This window comes from Melospiza melodia, chromosome 1 (genome assembly GCF_035770615.1).
Source record: "Melospiza melodia melodia isolate bMelMel2 chromosome 1, bMelMel2.pri, whole genome shotgun sequence".
Taxonomy (NCBI): domain Eukaryota; kingdom Metazoa; phylum Chordata; class Aves; order Passeriformes; family Passerellidae; genus Melospiza; species Melospiza melodia.
In genome coordinates this window covers 122,330,283-122,354,514 of record NC_086194.1, presented here as the reverse complement: position 1 = coordinate 122,354,514, position 24,232 = coordinate 122,330,283, and the positions used below count along the sequence as shown (strand labels likewise).

The 24,232-nt window shown below is 43.8% G+C and overlaps 1 protein-coding gene across 1 annotated transcript; it reads left to right on the top strand.

Moving 5' to 3' along the window:
* The first annotated feature begins 572 nt into the window (after positions 1-572).
* On the top strand, positions 573-24,124 carry TWSG1 (twisted gastrulation BMP signaling modulator 1). Its single transcript, XM_063166195.1, has 5 exons — positions 573-664; positions 2,632-2,797; positions 9,755-9,854; positions 13,374-13,640; positions 21,598-24,124. Exons 2-5 carry the CDS (start codon positions 2,675-2,677, stop codon positions 21,777-21,779), a joined length of 672 nt encoding a protein of 223 aa, XP_063022265.1. The 5' UTR covers positions 573-664; positions 2,632-2,674; the 3' UTR covers positions 21,780-24,124.
* Positions 24,125-24,232: the final 108 nt, after the last annotated feature.

Here is a 24,232-nt window from a genome sequence, read left to right as displayed (position 1 = left end):
GGCTGTCCGGAAGCCCAGGGTCCCTTCCCAATGCAGGCGGTCCCTGCCCTCCCCCGGGCACCCGCACCTCCTCAGCCATCGGGGGAGTTCATCGCGTTCCCCCCCGCTGGCGCTTCCAGGGGCGCTGCCCCCGGTTCCTTTTCCCCCGCCTCCCTCCGGCCCGGGAGCGCTGCCCTGGGCGCCCTCTGCTCCCCGCGGCAGCCGCTCGGAGAGACCCCGCGCCCGCTGCTCCCGCCCCAGCTTCCCGGGCTGCTTGCCTGCCCACAGAGCCCCGAGTTTCGCACTCGGGTTGGGGGGGGATAGTCCCTCCTCCTCCCCCCCTGAAGAAGCCCCTCCGAAGGCAGTGGCATGGCTGTCCCGTCCCGTCCCGTCCCGTCCCGCTAGGCTCGGCCCGGCGGCAGCTCCCGTCCACCGGCCCCTGCCGCCGCCTCCTCCTCCCGCCCCGCTCCGCGCAGCCGCCGCCCGCCGGGGCGGAGGGTCCCGGGGGGAGGGTCCCGGCGCCTGACGGTGCCCCGAGGCGGGGCGATGATGCGAGGCCGCCGCCTCCGCGCTGCCTGCGGCCGAGGGGGGAGCAGTGGGACGAGGCGCGGGGTTGCTGCCGCCGCCGCCTCCGGAGCAGCGAGAGCCGCCTGCGGAGCGCGGGGTGCCCGGCCCGGGCCGCCCGGTGAGCGCCGCCGGGGGAGTGCGCGGGGGGCGGCCGGGATGGAGCCGGTGGCTGGGGAGGAGGAGGTGGAGAAGGCGGCGGAGCCGTGGCTGCTTCTTTGTGGCAGGAAAGTTTCGGTGCGGCTCGGCGCGGCCGCCCCGCTGCCTGCGTGCCTGCCCGAGGAGGAGGAGGAGGAGGAGACCCGCTCCCCGTGCGGGGCCCCGCCTGCCCCGGGCCACTCCGGCGGGGGGTTGCTCTCCCACATCTCCCTCCTTGTCACCGGCCTCCCGGCCCCTGGCAGTGCCATCTTTGGGGCCCGGGCCTCTCGGGAGCTGCGGCGGGGACGGGGAGCCGGCGCGGGTCGATCGGCCGGAGGGGTTTTGGGGAGTTTTCCGCCCCGGTGCGATCCTGGCGGAGCGGGGGAGCGATGCTGAGCCGGTGCCGCCGCGGTGGGCTGCGGGACAGAGGGGCGGCGGGCGGGGGTCCTGCTCCGGGGGGTGCCGCGCCGGATAAAAGTCTGGGAAAGCAGCGGTCGGTGAATCGGAGCTGGAGCCGGGGGTGAAGCCGGGGAAGGAGCACCCGGACCCCGGTGCGCTTCCCAGGGCTGTCCGTGGGGACGGCATCGCCCGGCGCCGCTGCTGGGACCCTTTATGTAACGCAGCCCCGCGCTGAGCCGTGCGGAGCACGCCTGGATCGCTCCCCGGCAGGCAGCGTGCTCGGCTCCGCTCCCGCGGCCGGGATGCGGCACCCGCCGGCTCCGGCTCCGGGTCTGGGTCCGGGCCGGCGGCTGTGGGTGCTGGAGGGAAGCGTCCTTGGCTCCCGATGGCAGGGAGGGAAAGCGGTGGGGGAAAAGATCCCGTGTTCTCCGTGCGTCTTGCAGGGGGGTCTCCCCAGCAAAACTTGGCACAGATGGCGACGTGCCCAGCACAGCGAGATTCGGAGGCATTTAACAACCATTGTAAGAGGGACTAATCGGACGCAGACTTTGAATGTCCAGATCATGCCTTCATTTTCCACTTTTTTGTTCATTGAGGGTGTCGGGTTTTGTAGTTCATAAAACAGAAAAACATTTCTAGATACCAAAAGAAAGCAATCCAGTGCTCCATTAGCATTCTTTCTCTCTTAGGAGAACAATACAGGCTCACTGTAAGCTTGCCCAAACATGGGCTGCCTTTTATTATATATTGGTACAGTGCCTGGTGCAATAGGTCCTCTTGCAGCCGGGCTCACATGCAAAGCACAAGTGAAAACTGAGTGGCACGCTGCTAATCGTGATATATTATTTGTGGCAAATACCACCTGCCGACAGGCTGGGCTTTCACAAAGGGAGAAAGGTGGAATGCTTTGAACAAACGCGGTTCCTGTCTGTTTGATGTAGCAGATGCTTGTTGTCTCTGGTTGACCTCAGACACTTGCTTGGCTTTTGAAAGTTACGTTGTTCAAAGTGTCTGGTACGTTTTTTTTTTAATGGTGGTGTCTGTATATTTTTAAAAAATAAGTTAACAACTCTGTGATTGGGTTGATAGCCTGTGTGACATCTGAGTCCATGTGAAAATAGCTGCCTGTCTGCATTAAAGGTGACAGGGACAACTTACCTTGTTGTAAAAGATGGCTGTGTGGCCTTGGCCCTACAGACCTGTGGGTACCTTAGCCTGAGGAGACACTACACAAAACCCATCTTCCTGCTTTGGGCGTTTGCAAAATTAAGTCTCCTTTGGTGGGTTTTCTCATCTGAGGCAATTTATATCACAGGATGTCATATTTGATACTGCAAGCTTGAGATTGCTCGCCTCAAGTTTATTGCAATTTTAATCCAAAGGTGCAATAGCAGAAAGCTTTGTACGAACAAGTTAGCTGGAGGAGAAGGGATTTGGTTTGCTGCAAAGTACCCCAGTTTGCATTTTTTAAAAATATTCATATTTATTGAAGGGGGAATGGAATGGAATTTGTGTTCCAACAGCCTTTTCAGTCGCTGGTTCTTTTTTCAGTGCTGGTTGAAGTACTTGTGAAAACTGCTCGCCTGCAGGAAACATGAGGTCACAGTACATCACGGCGCCCACAGTCACCGTCCTTCTGTTCCTGCTGTGGATCCCATCCTCAGCAGGCTGCAACAAGGCTCTGTGTGCCAGCGACGTCAGCAAGTGCCTGATACAGGTACGGGTCCTGCGTCCTCCATCTGCTTTCCAGGGTGCAGGAAGCAGCCCCGAAACTGCCTCCTGAAAAGATACCAGTAACTGGCATTTCATGTTAAGTAGTGTCTCTGTAAAGAGGTTGATTTGAGCTCCTACTCATATAAGTGCAGATTTACAACCATTTTATAGACAGAGAATACCAAGGGCATATTTATATGGGTATGCTTCTTGCGTTTTTTGTAATTGAAGTTTTTACAAGCTAAGGATTATGTCTGTCTGAGCTGTTGCCCTTAACTTTCAATTTGTCCAGTTCGTTAAGTCTCAAGCAGAGGGTCAGGAGTTGACACCTGATGCTCTCCATAGCATCAGGTTTGTATGGTGAATTAAAAGATGCCTAAAAACCAAACCAAATACTTATGAGCTGAACTCCTAGGAAATGTATTTTAAATTCATGCTGCTGCTTTAGACTCACTGCATGTCTGTACAGTGAAAGAAACAGAGTGAGACCAGGTTGCTCTTCTTAGAGCAGGAGTTAGGAGATGTGTGCAGCAGAACAAAAGGGCCTTTTCTAGCAAAAAGACAAGCAGTTCTGGTAGCTACCAAGTATTTTTTTAGTCATGGTAAACAGGGCATGCTTCTTGACTCCAGACTGAGAAAGGAGGCTTCATGTGGTCAGCTGCAGCTTTTTTAAAAGCAACTGTTTCCTACTGCCTCTTTGTAGATTGGAAAGGCAATAACAGAGAGCACCAACGTCATATGGCAGTAAGATGTGATGTGCTTACTGTAAATGCATGGTCACAGCCTGAAAAGAGATGCAGAAGTGGCCTCAAGCATTTCCATGTTTACTTCATTTTGCTGACTTCTGTCTAAAATTTGTCTGGGTTACAAATAAAACACTTGCCAGATTCACAAATCCATCCAGATTCACAAGACTGACTGTAGGCTGAACCATCTTCTTTCTGGGTTCTGCACTGCCTTTGCTTTAAAAGTAAAAATAAAAGAAATTGCTGCTTCTTCCAGCCCCACCACAATCTGTGGAGTTGTTAAATAGGGGAGCAAGAATGAGGCTTCTGACTTTTACCTTTTCAAACAGAACTCCAGTGGTTTTGCTGGCATGTTGGACACTGTGCACTGTGACAAACTGATGCACATATGAGCCCCTTCTCTTGCATTTTTTGAAATCAGCTCCAGGAATGAAACCTGTAAGAAGTAACATGCTAATTGTGGCATTGGATGTAAGTGGCGCTTAAATAGTAAATCCAATGGTACAGATTTGTTGATTCAGGGGAAAGTTATTGGTCCAGGTGCTGGATTTCAGTTCTGGAAGCTGTTGATCTGCTGCTTGTTTCTCTGTAAGCAAAGGGACAACAGGGAAGATTTATCTCCTTTTCTGGTGCCACTGATGGAGACCACCATCTGTGAAAGAACAGATATCTTCTCCTTGAGAAATCATCTCTTATCGAGTCAAGCTTGAGACAGCAAGCATTTAAACTTTATTTTTATGTGCTAGTCTGAATAGAGCACAGCCCAGGAGGGGTGGAGTTAATGCTACTGGAGTCCTTACTCAGCTGGCAATAAGTGGCTGAGGTTCAGCAGTGCATGGAAATGGCTCATACAACTCTGCTTTCCTTGGATTATGTTGGCATGTCTGTAGCAACACAGCCCTGTGCATACAGAGAAACAACTGAACTGCTTTACTTGTGGTAAGTGTGTTCTCTCTTACTTTGTGCAGGTAATGTGGAGTCCCTTTTTAAAGCATTTCCCTAAAATCAAAATCATATGCAATTCTCTGAGACCCTAAAGTGGCCTAGGCCATGTAAATGTTGTGCAGTTGCAAGGGAATTCCACTGTTTGCTTTCACCATCTGGCTGCTGTCTTCCTGCACACAGGCCTGACTTACCAGTCAGTATTCATTCTTTATAGAAGAACAGATCAGGTCAGACTAGTCTGGTTGTGGACAGGAAGATATCCTAAAGCTTTGATTTAAAGCAATTGTCATCTTTCTTCTTGGCTTTTTCATTTGTTTTAAAACTTCAGTGCTGGTGTGGCAGAAATGCTGCACTGGCATATGAAATGCACAGTCTTTCCTGGATAGATATGCAAGTAGATATCCATGTACTTTTTCCTCTCTAAACTCTTCTGGAGGAATCTGAACTTAAAAATAAAATACCATGCTGAGGGAGGTTGCTTGAATATCGCATGACATTTTTCCCTCACCGACTTTTATCGATGTTCAAGTTTAGAAAAATCCCTGTCTTGAAACCCAGATAATGTCACTCAGAGACAACTGGGGGAGCAAACAGATTGTGAGTGTTTGTCATCTGCATCTGTGTGCAGAAAGGGAGGCTGCCTGTCCTGGAGACAGAGGGACAAGGGACCTGCTCTCTCAACAAGCATACAGTTAACATAAATATTTTTGCCAGCGTGGCTAAAAGTCAGTACAGTCATTACTGCCACTCCTTAGGAGCTCCTCTGCTTAAGGGTGGTCCCTACATAAATATTTATTTTGTTAGGTCCAGAACAGTGCATGAGATCAACAACTCCCATGGATTCAGCTTTCCTTTTGCATCCTGGGCTCTAGCTTTATTGGTGCTCCTCTTTTTCCATAAGCAAAGGCCTGGAAGAAAATAGCTTGAGGCATCTCCCTGCATCAGCTCAGCCTTCACTAAGAAACTTTGTGGCTTCCTGTAGCTGTTGAGAGAGCAGCGGGTAAGACTTGGGAGTGTAGAGAGTGAAGGGCCAAAATTAGTTTGGCCCTTCAAGGCTCTGGCTGTAGCTCCTTCCCATGTCCCTGGGTTTGGGATTGGAGTCCCTGAGCCACCATTGCCCTGCATTCCAGGTGGAGCCCTGGGCGTGCGGGGAGCGTGTGCTGCAGTGTTTATTGAGCACATCTGCTGCTGGCTTGGCCCGTGGGTTGTTTTGATGTTTCCATGTGTGGAGGAGATGAAAAGGCCCTCACTGGGCGGGGGGGAGGGAATATTGTGTCCTTGCAACATGGAGGAAATCCTTGAAGGCAGAAACCTCGAGATGAGACGTTCCCACAATTGTTCATAGCAAAAGGTCCCAGGTTGGCTCTTGAGGTGCAGAGCTTCTGGCAGGAGTCAGGCTTGGGTGGAATGTCAGTGTTGGGCTGGAAGCTGAGCTTTGCTGCCTCGTCTGCAACAGTGCTTTAAACTACTGCTGTGCATGGGAAACAAACAGTGTTTTAATTCAGACATGGTTTTATGATCCTTCTAAAGAGAGTTGTTTTGTGGAGAAAACGGGATTTTCTCTCCTGAACTCTACAGACCTGCAGCCACCTCTCAGCTGGTGTGGTATCATTCCAATTAAAATCTCTTTCCATCTGTCTTTTTTGCCTCCTGTTAATCCTGTGTACAAACTTGTCAGCCTGAAAGGATTTCCAAGACATTTTAGCCCTGTGGTATGAAATAAATGCCACTCCTTAACTTCAGGGCCTCAGCAGCTAAAAATTACTTCCAATGTGTGTTGTAGCTGCAGTACGTAACCCGGCTGGGTTAACAAAACAGTTCTGGTTGGTTCACTTCCAGGAGATTTTCTGTTATTAAACTGTTCTAGGGAAAAAAGCTCTCTTTCAGTCCCCCTTCCAGTTTGCAGAGAGGTTTCCAATGCCTTCAGGTCCTGCTTCTCCCTGCACCAAGAAAATATTCTCTGGAATTGCAAGAAAGCTTTGGAAAAAAATTAGATGTTTAACATCTTCTAAAAATTATTGTTTGCTCTCTGGACCAGGAATATCTTTATTGTACAAACATGCCTACTTCCTACTTAATACTGTATTTTTAAACCCTGAGGCTTATTTCTTGCCTAGCAAAATACATTCTCTGATGCACCTTCAGTAGTTCAGCTTGGGAAGTTGCCAAGTTGGCTGATGAGTAATATTTTCTTCCACTGACGCCTCACCACCCCCAGCTATCAACAAGGAACGTTCCTTATTCTGCCTTGCTGCCACCCACGTCTCATGTAAGCATTCTTTTAAAAAGATGTATCCTCTACCGGTATCCAGTGTGGATGAGTCAGGCAGGAGGACTCAAAACTGGTTAAGGAAACCATGGATGTGCAAACAGATACATGGAAAAACATACAGTTATTGCCCCAAAGTGGCAGAAGACTAATTAATTAGGTTGTTCTTTCTTCCTTCCTCTCCCTTCAACTTTAAAATAAAGAAATAATAATAAAAAAAACAAATAAACATACAAAAAACCCCAAACAGCAACAAAAAAACCCCTTAAACATTGCACAGCTCATGAGCCCTTCCTGTGAAAACAAGCTTGCTACAATACTGGTAGGTGTAATGGTGGTGGCCCCAAGTGAGTGCTTACACATATAGATGCTAGGCAGAAATTTTTGTTAACAGGTTGCAAGTGCACAATTTAAGGTTACATTTAATTCTCTGAGAGTACTCTTCCATAAAACCACAACTACTTTAGTTTAGTGAACTTTCTGGCTTCTATTCATGCATTACATTTAATAGTTTAGTGAGAATTGCCTCCTCCCACATGCTGGCCTGTTGGTGTCTTTAAAATGTAAAAGTTGTTTGCCTGGTTTAACTGTTGAAGAAAAATTGGATATTTTTAATGCTAAATTCATGGTTATTTTTAAAGTTGTTCTATTCAGGCTTTTTATTCTAAAGTCTGACAAAATCTGTTTATCAAATGGTAAGATAAATATTTTAGAAGTGCATCATTAACTCACGTAAGTCATCTTGTGGTGTATCCTGTGGTGGAAAAATGTACATATTTTGTTAATGAGCCTGTTTTCATCTTTTACTTGGAAACGGCACAGTTTGTGTGGAAACAGTGATAGGTGCCATTCATAAATTTGGAGGATGAAAAAGTAATAAATCTTAGTAGCTTTCCACTCTGTAAATAAAAACTCAATACTTGCAAGGGCTGCCTATTGCAGAAATGAGCGTGGAGCAGGGGTTCACTCTCCATCAGTCAGTGAGGTCACAATAAACTCTACAGGCAACAGCATTTCTCAGCATTATGTAGCACAAGCAATAGCTGGTGAATTTTGTTTCTTTGCTGGATACAAGATGACTTGTGATCCGGGATGAAGTGAAAGGAAAAATAAGGAATCGGTGGATTTATACTGCATTAGTAGATTGTGGCTTGTCTGCAGCACATTCTAGGGCCTGTTCAGGCCTGGGAGCCTTGCAGCTCCATTTGCTGTGCTCTGGGAGCCCGTCCCTGTACAGACTTTGCTCTGGCCTCCCTCTCTGAAGGGCTCTCCTTGGTCCTCTGTGTGCCCACGTGAGTTGGTGTGAGCGAGGGGTGGCTGCTGTGCAGCCCAGCAGGCTGTGGGTATTTGCAGTGGCCGGTTTTGCAGAGTAAAGAGAGAGCAGGAGCCACACACTACCAGGTGCAAGACTGCACTCACTGTGCCTTGCAAACCTGTTCCTGACATCTGCTATAAAAATGCCTCTTTCTCCTCTACCTTGTGCTTCTTAACCATAGCAAGCAAAGAATTATTTTAAAAATGGAATTTTGCCCAATTTGAGCTCTTCCCAATGTGCTTCAGAAAGGAACCTCACTTGGAAAATTACATTGGTGCCTGCCACCAATGTAAGGAGAGGTGGCCCTGACCCAGCTGGGGTGGAACCATGGGTGGAGACTGCAGGATAGGACAATTTCAAACCAAACCACCTTCCCGCCCTTCTCTCCTGTCCATGAGCACCTCCTGCAGTGTGTCCCTCCTCTGCCTCTGGATAATGGGATCAAAGAGTGGGGATGGCCATAATCTCCCCCCTGGCCTGGTGTGTAACACATTTGCCGACGGCCCTTCCAGTAAAGCCGGGGGTGGAACGATCCCATCCCGTGGTCAGTGTTTCCAGTAATGGGATTTGTTTTCTCCCCCGGTTGTGTGTAATGTGATAGTTAGACAGACGTCATCAAAGCCAAATCCTTACACAGGACAACCAAAGGGACTTCTTGGCCAGTCTGTGTTTTGTGCTATGATGTAATTCAAGGCTGTGAGTTATTGTCGTGCAGCCGCAGTCTTTTGGCCAAACTGGAGTTACTAGTATGGATTTGAGTTAGAGGGAAGGAGACTGCCTGGCTTTTAGATTTTCTTCATCCCTGTTGGCTTTTTCCATGCTTTGAGTCCACAAGTGTGTGTCTCCTGCAGGACTGCTAAACCAGAGATTTTGGGTTTAGGCAGTATGAAGAGAAATATTTGTCTTTATGTTTCCACGCCTTTTCCATCTTTTTAGGTTATTAATAGTTAAAGAAAAGTACTTGTGTAGGTAATTTCACTTTCTAGAGGCTCTAGAAATCTCATAGGTATCCCAAGGTGTCAATTTGGAGGGACAAAGCATAAGGTTGTTTTCATAATAGCAAAAATGAATCATCCAGACCTGGGGTGGGTGGGAAGGGGGGAAAATCTGGTCACTAATGTTGGAAACAGAGAGCAATGTGTAACAAGTGTTTGGAGATGCAGAAAATCCAGATGGCTTAAATGGGTGAGTTCCTCTTAGAATCCAGGGATAGGTGTGATGGTAGACATCATGCATGTCTCAAGTGGGCACATGTGGCTTACAGTAGCTTTCTTTTTTGGTTAAATTATAATGTACGGTCACTATTTATATATAAAGAAGAATCTGTCTCCAAGTTTCCTGTTGTGATGGGAAAACATTCAAAGAACTTGTAGATTTAGGCATGCACATGCACAGAAGTGCACACACCTCTCCCATGAATAGGATTTTTTGTCTTTTAAATGCTTGCTTCAGATTTCTCTTCAGAATGTCACCTTTAAGGGAAAAGAAAAGCAAACTCGCAAAAGATCCTTTTGTAAACTTGGATTGGATTTTGGCTGGAGTTGTTTCACCGTTTACTCACTGTATTAGTGTACTAAGCTTTTTTAATGCCCTAATTTGAGTTGTGGCTTGAGGAGAAATCACTGTGCTGTGTAGTTATTTCACATGTGGGATTGCTGCAGTGTAATGAGTGTCTGTTGATTCCAGGAGCTGTGTCAGTGCCGCCCTGGGGAAGGGAACTGTTCCTGCTGTAAGGAGTGCATGCTCTGCCTGGGCACACTTTGGGATGAGTGCTGTGACTGTGTTGGTAAGTTTGCACTTTTGGGGGGGAATTCTTGCTTTTTTTGCATTGCTTTCTCCTGCCACATGTTGAGCTCACAGTCTTAAAATAGGAGTAAAACACTGGGACAGAATCTGTGCTTTAAGCACCTTACAGCTGGTTGTGTGAGTATGGAATAAATTGCTGTGGAGACCCAAACATCTGAGGGTTGTGTCTGCTCTGTGGAGCTGGGGGTGGCAGTAGCCCAGGTATTGCTTTTTAAATGTCATCATAGCTGATTATTAATTTTGTCTCTCAAACATAAAACTCCTGTTTGAATTGTCATCTTGAGGGAACTCTCCAGTGGGATTGGATGCTGTTTCTCTATTTCTGAAGGTTTCTACCTGTAAAAGGTGCATTGACAGGTACAGCACTGGGACACCTTTAGAACTGGGTTGGGACAACTAGTAAATATGCACGGCCCAGTGTTTCCACTGTTCTTTTATTTACAAAAATAGCTCTTTGTGAAGGGTGAGAAAGAAGCAGACAAGGTCTTAAAGAACACGTTGCTGCTGACAGGTGGTGTTCAGAGTGCCCAAATCTTTGCAAGTGAGTGCTGTCCCAGCTTAAGAAGGTTGTATTCTAGTTCTGCTTCATGTTTTATATGTAAAAAAAGCTTCATCTTCCTGTGGTTGTTGTAAATCTCCCTGTGCCACCATCCAAAATCCTGGCTTTCTAGGTCAGTTTTCTCTGAATTCATGGAGGTGATTAGTGTCAAAATGCCCATTTTCAGTGCAGGTTATTTCCTAGTTTAGAACCTGGTGTAGAAAACAAGGCATAGTGTACTGATCTCTAGGGAGAAGAAGAACCTACCTCTTGGGATTGTGAAGTCCACACATGAGCTTCTCTTCATAAATCTGCAGGTGACTCACTGTTCTGCTGCTCTTTCCCATAGTGTTTTTCTGGAGAGGAGTTAATAAGGTTTAGGTTCAGTTTCCCAGTACTGAGTAAGCTAAAACTTCTCCCGATGGTTCTTTGGGTTCCTCAGGTCTTTTTGGATTCTATGGCTCAGTCCTACTCCTCTTCAGTGTAGGATCATCCTTGCTGTAGCCTTATTCAAATAAGGAAACAGGAATACATGCCATACCTGACTCCCTAGACGCAGTTCTTTGCTGATAATTGAGCTGATGTTTCAAGTTTGTTTATAAGCTGATCATGTCTAATGTAAAAGCAGACAGATTGTTGTGTCTTAAAGGTCATGTCTGCCTCGAGGGCAGGAATTACCTCCTGTCCTCCACCACTAACTGTACTAGTGCTCAGTTGATGCCCCGTGTTTTGTGTATGCTCTCTCCCTTCTCTGACAGGGAAAAACATGCTGGAGGAGGGAGAACAGCAGCAAGTCCCCCATTCCCTTTGAGTTAAGCTCTTCTAGTCCCTTGTGTAAAGGTTTATCTGCTTCCATCATTTTAACAGCCCATTTCTGCGTATTTTCATCCATTCCAAAGTGATAGTGTAGACATGTTTGATCCTTACAGGTTGCTCATAAGTTAAACTTTTTTTGATTTTCTTTTTAACCTTTTAACCAATTGTCTTTTTAACCAATATTTACTATATTAAAATATTATTATTCAAATGCTTTTAAAAACAGCAAGGGTGAAGGATCTTTGTGGATGAGCACTTACCCATTAAACTATAAGCAATGATTTTTTGGTACCATCTTAAGGCAATATTTTCATTGCATTGATACGCACACAAACTCGTATACATTCTGCAGGATTTTGGTAAACAATCTTGATGTTTTGGTTTTTCTTTCCCTTGTGTGTCATTTTTATCAGTGAAATTTATTAATGATGTCATTAATAAAATGCCATCAACTCAGGCATACATCCCTTGATGTATCTGTACAAAACTCTTACCTGGTTTGATATCTTCCTAACTGATTTTCATGTGGTTATCCTCTATTGCAATTGTATGGTTAATATAGTGCTTGTTAAAGCATTGTTAATATTAGTGCTTATTAAAGGGTGGTAAGGAAGGGATAGAAATTTTTTATTAAAGCAGTGAGTCTAGAAAGGTCTGTGAAGAGCAAACCTAACTGAGAAGAGCAGGAAAATAATCATGTACGGTAGGGTGTTTGTGTAAGTGGAATTATATTTTATTATGACCTGATGTTGTTAGGAAAAGAGGCTTATTTTTTTTCCTACCCTGTACTTGGCTCACCTTTTTATAGGAGCAGACTGTCATGGAGTGTTCCTATTACCAAATGCTGGTAATGCTAACCACTTGCTTAAGATTTGCTGGATCTCATGCTAATCACCATGGACAAACTTCCCTCTGCTTTGTTCACTGTGGTAATCCATCTACTTAGGTTGAGAAGATTATGGGCTTGTATAAGGCTCTAGTTAAACACAATTATTTGTGAAGCCAGAGCCCTAGCGGATCTGTGGGGCAGGAGATGCTTCTCTGGTTGTATGAGGCAGGTAGACTTTGAACATTCATGTCTCATAAGACTTTAATACTTCAGGAATTGGTGTGCTTTGCAGCTGTAGCTGTCTCAACCTGTGTCTGTGAAACTACCCAAAATTATATTCAGATGCACATGGGGAAAATGGATTTGCCTGTCTCTTGACAGGTGACTTGCAACAGTGTTTTATCACTCCTGAGTTTAAAATACCTATGCAGATACAAATTTTCTTTTTTATCTTGCAAGTTTCCACGGATTGGATTTAAATTGAAATGACCTTTGGTTTAATTGCTAGTAATAAATATTAGTGTTTAAATGGTTAACAAAAAGCTGGAACCAGCATTGCATATCACAAAAACATTTTGTAGGAATTGGCAAAGTGAAAAAAAATGACAAGGTTTCAAAAAAGATACTGCAGAAGATGTTGAAAAAGAAGGAAGAGGTAACCTAGAAATGAGTATTTTGCCTGTTGTGGCCCCTCCAGCTAAGTAGCAAAATTAGGTTCATCTTGGCTGTCTCTACACAAGTAAAGTAATTCAGACTCATGCTCTGTCCTGAGAGTGATCTTTGTGTCTCTGGCAGATGACTAAAAAGATCTAGTGCACTGCTGCAGCAGATGAGATGGAATACTTGAATTGTGATCAAAATTTCACATACCTCAGACTTATCAAGATACTCCCTTTCTTCAGTGCTAACCTTGCATGCCAGGTTTATGCTCCTATCGCTTATACTGTGCTTTGTATAATCTCTTCTCCTAGGGAAAACAAACCTTCCACTGAACCCTCCATTTCCTAAGCTGTAACACTGACAGGGAAGCAAAGTGCTCTTTAGATGGGGTTTCTCTTTCCACAGGTCACAGGTGTGTTTTGTAGAAGTCTGAACAATCCAAAACCTGCTGTAATGGAAAACTTGTCCTGCTGTATTTGATAGCACTTCTGCTATTGGGCTGAGAGTGGGATAGATATGAAAGAGTTCTGTTCTGTTCTGTTCTGTTCTGTTCTGTTCAGTAAGAAAAGAAGCTATTTTAATTCTCCAAATATTCCTACCTGTTTCAAGAAGAGCTTGGGGAGTTCTGTATAATTTACTGGTTGTTTCCACTGCAGGTATGTGCAATCCTCGCAATTACAGTGACACACCTCCGACATCCAAGAGCACTGTCGAGGAGCTGCATGAACCAATTCCTTCCCTTTTCCGGGCACTGACAGAAGGGGATACTCAGCTGAACTGGAATATTGTTTCCTTCCCTGTGGCAGAAGAACTGTCACACCATGAGAACCTCGTCTCCTTTTTAGAAACAGTGAACCAGCCACAGCATCAGAACGTCTCTGTTCCAAACAACAATGTCCACACACCTTACTCCAGTGACAAAGGTAATGAGTGTAGTGTCTAAATCCCTAGCATCTCCTCTTGTCTCTTCCAGGAGCCTTCTCAGTGCATGTCCTATTCTTCTCTATGCTCACTTCTTCTTTTCCCATAAGAATGTGTGAAAGGTTCAGCCTAATTTTGAGCATGACATAACAGAAGGAGTGAGGCAAAGGTGTTGATGAACATGGAAGATGGTGTTAAAATGACTGATGTTCTTAGGAGACACTGATCCATGTGAGTTTATAATTACCCCGTGACATGAGGCAGTTTGTTCATGTTGTTTCATGTGCATTGGCACAGTGTATTCTCTGACCCAGAAACAGTTACCTGTAGCTTAGGGGACAGGACAGACCAGAACCTGAATCCAAATTACATATAGGTGCAGAAGTAGGCAACTGAAACATGGCTTAAGAGGTCTGAGAGAACCATGTGCCATAAGCTCTTGTATCTGGAACAGTTGTTTATTTATTTCATCTGAGCTGGCATAACTTGAAATCTTTAGAGGGATGTTTTGTATGAAATCCAGGATTAATAGTAAACCTAAGCAAGATTAGAAGCATTGATGAAGGAAGGATATGTGACAGAATGTCTTCAAAATAAGTAACTTGGTGGTAGGGGTTCAACTTAGAGATTCATTCCTCCTATTTAATATTAAGTTTTTTATATTCTTTCCTTCAGTTTAGAGGACAGACTTCAGGATACTGTTTGCTGTGGTTGGGTGGGGGAAAGATGAGAACTTTGAGTTAGAGTTAACAGTGATATAAAAAAAACACTGTCTGTTTCTTGGTTTCCATACTAAACCTGAAACACTTTTCCCTGCAAATCATTACGTCAGACTTTAAAGAATCTCATAAAGAGTTCATAGTGGAATTGCTGCTTAACAGGGGAAAAAGGGCATCTGATTTATTAGTGCAATTAATGCTTTGCATCCTTCCCAACATACACTTTAAATATTTGTAACCCATATGTTGCTGTTGTGATGGTCCTTTTATCTTATCAATAAAAGATACCCTAATTGATGGACATGCTGCTTTTCCACACCAGTATGAACCAATGACCTAGTTGTGTTTCTGAGTAGGACTGCTGCTGATTAAATGGAACCATAATGGCAACTTTTCTAATTTCCTTTGGCTAAGGCACATTAGAAAAATAAATTAACTCCAGAACTAGGAAACCAGATGGGCAGAAAGCATCTCATTCATATGTCTTTGATGTTATTAAAATGCTTGCTTGCCGTTATGAGAATAATGTACAAAGTCATGTAAAATGGAAAGCCACAAAAAGCCCTGTGTACAAAGACTACAGTGCTTACAATTATAAATTAAACTCAGGGGAAAAAATTATGTTTAATACAGCCTTGAATATATCCCACTGTACTTAGGTACTGCAATCCAGATGGCTGTTCCCTGACAGTCCTTTACTACTGTACCAACAGGATGGGCTAATGATAGTTTTGGATTAAACTTAGAATTTGAATTGCATCTGAAGGGTGTGGACCAGTTTTGAGTTCAACGACACAGACAAATACATAACACTGCCATTTTTTCTTAATCAAAAGTCCCCTTCATTTCTTTTACTAGGAACATATTAAAGATTAGGCTGAGAGAGCTCTTACTGGAATGAGGACAGTCCAAAAACAACAGTTATATTTGGAAATAGTTACCAAATGCCACTGGCTTTCAGGCCTCAGCAGACACTTAAAACAGAAATAAATGTCAGAGCCTGTTCTTGTAATCATTTGCTGTGCCTTCTCCATCTTAGTGACCGGTGAAGAACTGGAAAAGATAGAGGATTACTTTCCACATCCTATTCCCATACTTTTAAGTACCTAAATACGTAAGCCTGCCAAAAAGTCTCTTTTCTTGGTCACAGTGTAGATAACTGTAGTGCTCTGCTTTCTCTAAAGTCATATTAAATTTTGCTTATAAAAACATTGATGATTTGAGCATTGAGAACAGAGGAGGTGGAAAGAACAATTAGCATCTGGCCTCGATCAGCTGATGTTTATTATGGTGGAAGCAGGACAGCTGGACATCCAAGAGTGTTGGATGTTGTGTGAGCCATGGGCTAGCATTGTTTCCAATTCCGTTTTGCTGAGTTCATTGGGGAAGCCATAATCAGAAGGTGGAGGGACAGGCAGTAGGTCAGGACTGAAGAGCCTTGTGAGCATGGGCACAGTGAGGCAGCTGAGGGAGTTCCTGGAGCCTGATGGCTTCTGCCCATGCAGAGTTCAGTCACACAATTGGGTCACTGCCTTAATAAGCTGGCAAGTGTTAGAGCCACCGAAAGAGAGGGAGGGTTTGTGAAGGTGCATGTGTGTGCTCAGTGGCAGTAAACACAGGCTTAGCCTGCAGTGGGAGAAACAGGCCATGTCTTTACCCTTTCCTTCTCCCCAGAAATGCTGCTAGGCTTGAGGGCAGGCCTTGCAAACGTAGATACCCTTACGGTGACTTGCCAAGCAGTTGTCTTTGAGGCTGTGACAATCAGGGATCTGAAAGAATATTCCTGTGAGTGGGAACACAGATGCTTTATGTTTCCTTTACAGTGCTGTGCCTCCTCCATTTTGTGGTTCTTCTGTGGCTCCTTGCTTCTTTCCCTCCAACATGGTGTGCTGGCAGTAGCCAATGGCATGGCCTGTTAAGGGACAGGGGCTAATGAGAGGTAGATTTTGTAGGGGGACAGTGGTGTCTGTGCTGTCTTCTGGAATACATTCCAAAATTTGGAAAGGCTCTGCTTACAGATACCCCTTGTCACGTCGTGTAACACAGCTCTGATTTCAGCGTTACTGCACATTCTCGCAGGGATCGCCGTTAAGCTGGCCCAGGGTGCCAGACTTGCTTGATGCAGTTCTGGGTGAGTGCCAGGAAAAGCAGCACCAGCCACAGGAACCACGAGCTTTGTGCCTGAGGGGCGTGGAGCCACCACCAGGGAGGGTGGCTGTGGATCTGGGAGGAGGTGGGGTGCGGTGGGATATAAAGCATTCCTTTCTCGCCCCAGCTACTCTGAACCCAGCCACCAGACCTTGAACTTCCCCGTTATTTTCCTAATGAGTGTCTTCCCTTTCCTCCTGTGAGCTGACTTGTAATGCTTTAGCTGCCAAAGTTATGCATGCGCTGCTGGAGCTGCTGTAGTTCTTTGTATCTGTTGTTTCTGGCACTTGAGCCTCTGGTTCAGAGAGGATTGTGATGGTTACTAATCTGGAGCTACATTTGTACTTCATTCTCTTTGCTGTACTTCTAGCTGATACCCTCAGAGCTCTGAGCTGTGAGTTCAGAGATTTAAATAAGCTTAGTTGTTTCAGATGATGACAGGATGTTGGCGAGAGGGAGAGGGGAACTAGATAATTTTTTGGCAATTGATAAAACAAAATCTGTGCTGTAGTTTAGAGTTTCTGACTTGCACTGCTTGGTGACACAGGGAATGGTGTCTGGTCTGCAATTCTGCTCCCCTCCAGTGCAACAGGGGAGGAGAGCAAGAATTCCAGTGAAGAGACATCTACTTCTGTAGGTAGTCTAGGAAGACTTTTTTTTTTAATGTTTCTTTTTATAAATTGATTGACATAAAATTGACTTGTCCAAAAGTAGTAGATTATGTAAATGGATTGTGCATAAGCAGTTGCAGGTTAATCTTGTTCTTGTTTTCCCCTCTCCTCACTACTGCACTAGACTAGTGTTTTTCCTAGTGGAAGGGGTATCCCTGCCAACAGAAGGGAGGTTGGAGCGAGATGTTCTTTAAGGTCTCTTCCAACCCAGGCTGTTCTATGATAAAATGGTATGACTGCTGGATGGACAGTTATCTTTTTAAAGAACTTTTAGAGCTACCAATAAAGTGGCCAGCAGACAGCTGAAGTTACACAGCACATATAACTTCAAAGATCCCATAGAGCAAGCTATCATTAACTGGGAAGTTTCTCTGAGTTGCTAAATTTTTCTATATTGCACCAATACAGATAGTTTTATAGCAAAGCCTGGTAGTTTCTTCTGTTAACTTTTAATTTAGGCTTGATTATTGTTTCTCCTACACAACCTTCACTGAGTATGAAGTGTGAGGGGTGAAATGTGAGAAATTAATGTTCTGGGAAAAAAGTTTACTGCTGCATCCTTCTCCCTCCCAGCATCTGCAGTCTGTCATCCTTGGGGTGTGAAAATTGGCAAAATGCAAATGAGAAAGCTGTTACTGCACTAAATAATATTGTTTTTATCTACACTGAGGGAGCCAAGTGATGACTCAGTAATTAGCTTTGTGAAGGAGTTTAAGTACTGTCCCAGCTCCCAGCTGAGCCTGTAGGTATGTATTTTTTTCCCCTGTGTAACTCTCTTTTTGCAGTCTATAGAGCAGGATTTAGTGCTTGAGGGGAGGAACTCTCCTGCTTTCAGCAATTCAGCCTCCACATGAGCACAGAGGCATTGCTGAGGAGGGGATCACGAGTGCCCTGTGACAAGCAAAGTGCACCCTGGACAGTCTGACTTGTTCAGACCTGCCAAGTGTTTCAGTAAGCAAGATGTCAGAAACAATTTGGTAACATATACATGGAGCACATCCTCCAGCTGCTTACAAGAGCTGCTTGGGACCAGATGGATCTACTGCTGGCTCTGGCCTGCCACATGCAGTCTGCTCTCTCCCCTTTGCGGCATTTTTGTGTTTGTCCTCAAGAACCTAATCGCCTTGACTTGTGTGCAGGTGGAAATAAACTTTCTTTTCTACTCTCCAGTCAGTCAAGATTAATGTCCTTGGCTGTCACTGCCACCATAATAAGGTTGAATTTTGGCTTTGGTCCTGGGAGAGTGATTCAGGAGACCAGTCTGCGGTCTCACAGGAGCTGACTGATGCCACCTAGTTTTGCCAGAGTTATAGGCCAGGTGCTACTGCTCCTCTGGCCTCCTTTATCCAGAGAGATGTCTCCTTGTTCAGTGTCATTGATCTTTACATCCTAGAAATCAGAGCTCTCCTTCCCCAGGAAGTTTATTTCATTTCTGCAGGCATTAGCTGATAGGCTTCAGCAGGACTTGTGAAGCGGTGCTGACAGTTTTGAGGCTGTCAGAGATGAGGTTAATGTGAAGGTGAGCACAGATGTCTCCTTACACAGAAGGGACTGGACATTCTCTGGTGTGAAGACAGTCTGTAAGTGCTGGGAGCAGTTAGCACACCTCAGAGTGTGCACAGCTTTTCTGACAACTTCCCTGGCCTACCCTAGGCTTTCCTTTCTGTGTTGTAAGTTGGAGTGGCATGATCAACAGATAGTGAGCACTTCTGGCAACCCCTTGGATGGTTGCTTCCTCTGAAGAGCTGTTTCACTCCAATCTGGAGATAGCCATGAATCATTTTGCCCTCTCAGGCTTATCCAGAGACTAAGTCAGTCAGCTGGAGATGGCATTCCAAAAGGTGATTTTGCAGGAAGAAATCTTTCTATTTTAGCCAGGATTGCCTGTTTCAAGGGAGAGGCTCCATGCCTCCAGCTGACATCTTCTTAGACTATGGAATTTAAGATCAAACTTAATGTAGTAACACTTCAGTAGAAAACTACTAAAAAGGAATCAAAGGACTGAGTAGAGATTAAGCAAAAGGATATAAAGAGTATGGGTAATGTGCAGCAGAGGCTTCTGTAAGGCTCTTGTGCTTGAGCCCCAGCACTGGCTTGGATGACTGATGGGAATGAGAATACTGTCTGGAGACTTGCTCCTATTTTCTCATCCCTACCCTTCCACTGGAAACTTCCTGTGAGGAGTGAAGGGAACAGATACCTGGGGCTATCTGGGCCTTCTAGGAACGCATGGTGTGTGCTTCTTCTTGGGACTATGGCAATCTGAACTTTTTGTCGCTGGTGATGAAATATTGCCAAGTCCTTGTTGTGCATTCCCCACAGAAGTTGGAGCTCTGTCTGGCCTCTGCCTTCTTGCCTTTGAGGCTACAGTGGCTGCATCTCCCTACTGCTTCTAGCTTTGGCTGAGCACTTCAGGTGTGCACCTATCACTCTGCACATGGTACCATACTTCTGTTCAGGTCTTTCCTCTTCCTCTCTGTGAGTCAAACATCCTTATTGAAGCTGTAGATATGTTGGTTGTTTTCAGGTAGAGATTTTGTTCTCTGAGAACTCTATTCCTCTGGTTGCTTTGCCTCAGGAGATATTATAAGGGCTTATAGAAATAAAAGTGCCAAGAATGGGACAGGACTTACATAGCCACAGTGGACTTGGTTGATGTTTCCAGTAGTACTTGAGGTACTGCAAGATTTTTTTGACAACTGCAGCACAGCTTTTCTGGGAGCAGAAACGGCTTCAGCTCTGGGTCTGCCTCTCCTGCCCAAGATCCCTATTGCCTGTTGCATTGTGTCTGGTGTCTGCAAGGCATGTACATCAGTTTGGAGCCTGACCCAGGCAGTGAATACTCTGTTGCTTTCAGTGGGCTGGCAGCACATCCTCTGACCTTCTTGCAGCTGTTTTGGTAGTAGCATAATAATTTGACAGTGATCAAAATCAGCCATTAAAAAAAACCAAAGCAAACCCACTGTTTTGTTTTACTCTTTAATTTTGTATTACTTTTTTCTAATCCACATTGGAATGTAAATCAGTGGGTTTCTCCCAGGTGCACCATGAGTAGTAATAGGCTAGAAAGCCCTTTGACATCTCCTGCTCACAAGTTGGTCTGATCTGCGTGAGGGAGACATTCCTGTTTGCACACAGCTGCCAGTTGTGCTTTCCCCAAAGTCTGCCAGTTATGGTCTGGGTAAATGTTATGTAATCGTGGCCCTTTGGAGGATGAACAAAGTTTTATGGTCAGTACAGAAGAGGTGGTGGAATCTGCCAGCTTGGAGAATTGGAAGTGGACTGTGGTATTTTCTGAGGACATCCATTGTTGGAAGGAAATTACGAATCTGACTCCATGTTCAGAGAAGGCTAATTTATTATTTTTTGATGCTATACTATATTAAAGAATACTGAACTAAACTATACTAAAGAATAGAGAAAGGATACAGATAGAAGACTAGAAAGATATTAACGAAAACTGGTGACTCCTTCCAGAGTCCTGACGCAGCCTGACCATGATCGGCCATTAAGGCAAAACAATTCACATGAAAACAATGAAGCAATCACTGTTGGATAAACAATCTCCAAACCACAATCCAAAGCAGTAAAACACAGGAGAAGCAGATGAGATCATATTGTTTTCCTTTTTCTCTGAGGCTTCTTAGCTTCCCAAGGAGAAGAATCCTGGACAAGGGGATTTTTCAGAAAATATGATGGTGACAGTGGACTGAGGGGGGAATGGTTTTATTTATAGTTATGGTGACTGCCTTAGCTCCATTTTGATGTTGCAGCACCAAACTTCATGGCATTTCAAGTAATTGCATGGGTGTTAGAAGCATGAAGTCAACACTTAGGCAGAAGGGGTTTCTTAAGATTAGTAGTAAAGCTGGTGGTGTTGCTTAAAAAAGGAAAGAAAAAAGTGTGCACTTTTATGCTGATGAAAAAAGGATTATTTAGGTCTGTGATTTAATCTAGCTAAAGATCATTGTGGAGTTTGAGGCGGGGGGGGGAAGAAACGTTTACAACCACGTAATGGTTTTTGATGGTTTTTTAAAATAACTTCTCTAAACCTGAAGTTTTTTGTGGTAGCATATTACCTTCAGAGGACACATTCCTGCTTGTAATTTTGGAATAACTCATCCTTACACTCTCGTAACTGGGGGACAAAACTTAAAAACATTCTTGCCTGTGAATATGGAAGTAAATTAATCTAGGAGGAGATCAGACAACAGGTTGAGTTGTAGATGCTGAAAATTTGAAGTTGATAGATTTTACCTTGTCTCTCTGCCTTGCCTCTCTGCTTTTACTGTCACTTTTTTCCTTATGCCTCATAGTCCTGTCTGTTTGCAATCGTACTTCTACAGCTGCTCATTTAACTAATATCTAACTAACCTTTAAAAACACCTTTTAAACCAAACTTTTTTCCCTTCTTGGTTTAGAACACATGTGTACTGTGGTGTACTTTGATGACTGCATGTCAATACATCAGTGCAAGATCTCTTGCGAGTCCATGGGAGCTTCCAAATACCGATGGTTTCACAACGCCTGCTGTGAGTGCATTGGGCCAGAATGCATCGACTATGGCAGTAAAACTGTCAAATGTATGAACTGCATGTTCTGAAGCAGGAAAATTGTAATATAGCAATACTGAGGCCAAAGTAATCTCTCTCAGTTAAAGAGACTGGGATTGCAAATACTGCATTTTGGTGGAGTGCCTGCTGGTTGCAATTAAATGTACCTGGTTGAAAAGAGGATGTATAAAATCAGAGAACTGTTTTCTTTTTTTTCTTTTTTTTTTTTTTATTCATATAAGCGAGGCTAACTAGTAGATGTTTAAACACTATGTTTTAAACTTGTTTTTCTCTGTTTCTGCTCAAATGGTACAGTCATGCTCATCATTATTGTTCTGATTGTTTTCCTTTGATTTGAAAGTATTGTCTATACTGGGTTTCAGAACATAGTACTCTATCCTGTAGTTTAGAGTAGGGAAACTTTTAGAATACGGTGATGAGATTTCCATTATCTGAATTCAACAAATAAATAAATGGCTGCTAGGTTAGAGGGAGGGTGGATGTTGTTTAGGGGCTGGGTTTTTGGGATTTGGTTTCTGGGTTTGTTTTTTAACTCTATTACCTTCCAATTTTTAAGGTTAGCTTTTATTGTGGAAGTGATATTTGGAAAAAATTAAAATTCATGTTTTCTCTTCACGTTCAAAGAATGGGCTGTCATGGATAAAATCCTAACTTCTTAGAAGGGCTGCCCAGCAAAACACCATATATGGCATACTTTTCCTCCAGGTTTGATTTGTCCTGCTCTCTTTTCATTGGGGCCATGATGCATAATTTATGTGTTACACAAAGTAATCTTTTCAGTCTTCTCTTAGATCCCAAAATAAAGCTGGTAAGTGCTATTGCATTTCCCACCTGTTGCACTGTTCTCTAGGGCTGTTACACCCTGAACATTTAGTCCAGTAAAGGAAACCTGAAAGGCTATGATGCATTTAATAACTAAGGGAATAAAGAATGAAATGACAGGAACAAGCAAGTGGTAAAGGTCTACCAGCTGAGCAGCTGGCAGCAAGCATGTTCCCATTTAGTAATTTCCTGTGAATATTTATTATTATTAAAAACATTTTTATATTATTAAATTTCTTTTTTTCCCCATAAATTTTTGTCAGTGAAGAATTGAATATGTGTCTGCAAAGGCAAAGTTAAAGTGCTCTGAGTTTAGAACATTGTGCATTTTTCTAAGTAAGAGTTTTTATATGTTGACAGTTACATAGCAGTTACTATGACTGATTTAAGATGTCCACTGATAATGGTACTTAAGTACAAGAATAAAGTCTATGAGTAGTTAATGATCAGCTTTTTGTATTTATAATAATGTAGGTTTAAACTCCTTCAATTTTTTATGCATATATGCATATGCAAACACAAAAAGGAACTATTGACTATTCATTTTTCTCTCATTAACCTCAGCTAGAGGGATTAAACTGTTTTCTAGTTACACCTGTCTATCTGTACCATGTACACATGAAAGCAGTCATATTACATTTATTTTGTTGAAAAATTTTCCTGAAGGTTTTTTCCATTTTTTTCTCATGATACAGTTCTTTCAATAAGATGGAATAATAATAATAATAATAATAGTAATGATAATAATAAAAGAAAAATCTACTCTCCTTAAATAATGTTACTTTCTTCAGTGTCTTTTTCAGCTATAAAGATGTACTTGAAAGATGAATGTTATTGTTTTGAACTAGTGGATTATGGAATGTCTTCATACTTTAAACTTACAGTTAAGTGATAAAAGATCATAGACAAAAATAGAAAAACTTAGCTTATAATGGAGGAGTTGTTCTTCCTATATTTTACAATTCATGTTATATTTTTTTCTGCTAGAATTTCTTAAAATGAATGGAGAGGAAGAATATGTTAAGAGTAGCTGTGACTGTAGCTGGAGGGTGATGCATCCATGTTCCTGACTGAGACAGGAGACACGTAGCAATCAACAAGCAGGAGGTCATTAGCATGCTTCAGATTTTTGCAGTCTTAAATTATTGGAAAGATGAGGGTAGCTCAGAATCTTCTTGGGGGAGGAAGAGGGCTGATGTTTCTGGTCAGGCACCTGCAGCCCCATGCATCTGTGACACTGTCTCCATTTACATCCTCAGAATTTCACTGTGAGGTCAAATCAAGTGGCGGCAGGAAGGATGGGGGAGCAGCCTAACAGGTGTCCCAGGAAATGCTGGGGGAATGGCATAAAAATGTAAACACAATTGTCTGTAGTGGCCTGAGAGAAGGTAGTGCACACCTTCTGGGGCTTGCCTTACTTTTTGTAATTCCTGATGCTGTCTAGAGTTTGCTGAAAGTGTTGTGTGTACACAAATGTCATGCAGCAACACCCGGTGTATTTTATGATGATGAGTGTTTTAAGAGGTATTTTAATAAAAAGACATTACTGGTTCTCGTGTGTTCTTTCTCAAGAGTTTCTCAGGGAAACATTACCAGGAAGCATATTACAAAAGTTACTGATCTAGATGGATAGAACAATACTAAGAATTACCTCTCCAGC

Bases quoted from the DNA above. Each gene is read 5' to 3' on its own strand.
- TWSG1 (XM_063166195.1), top strand. From the start codon at position 2,675: ATGAGGTCACAGTACATCACGGCGCCCACAGTCACCGTCCTTCTGTTC. The intron at 2,798-9,754 runs GTACGGGTCCTG...TGTTGATTCCAG, and splicing joins TCAGCAAGTGCCTGATACAG to GAGCTGTGTCAGTGCCGCCC. The intron at 9,855-13,373 runs GTAAGTTTGCAC...TTTCCACTGCAG, and splicing joins TGAGTGCTGTGACTGTGTTG to GTATGTGCAATCCTCGCAAT.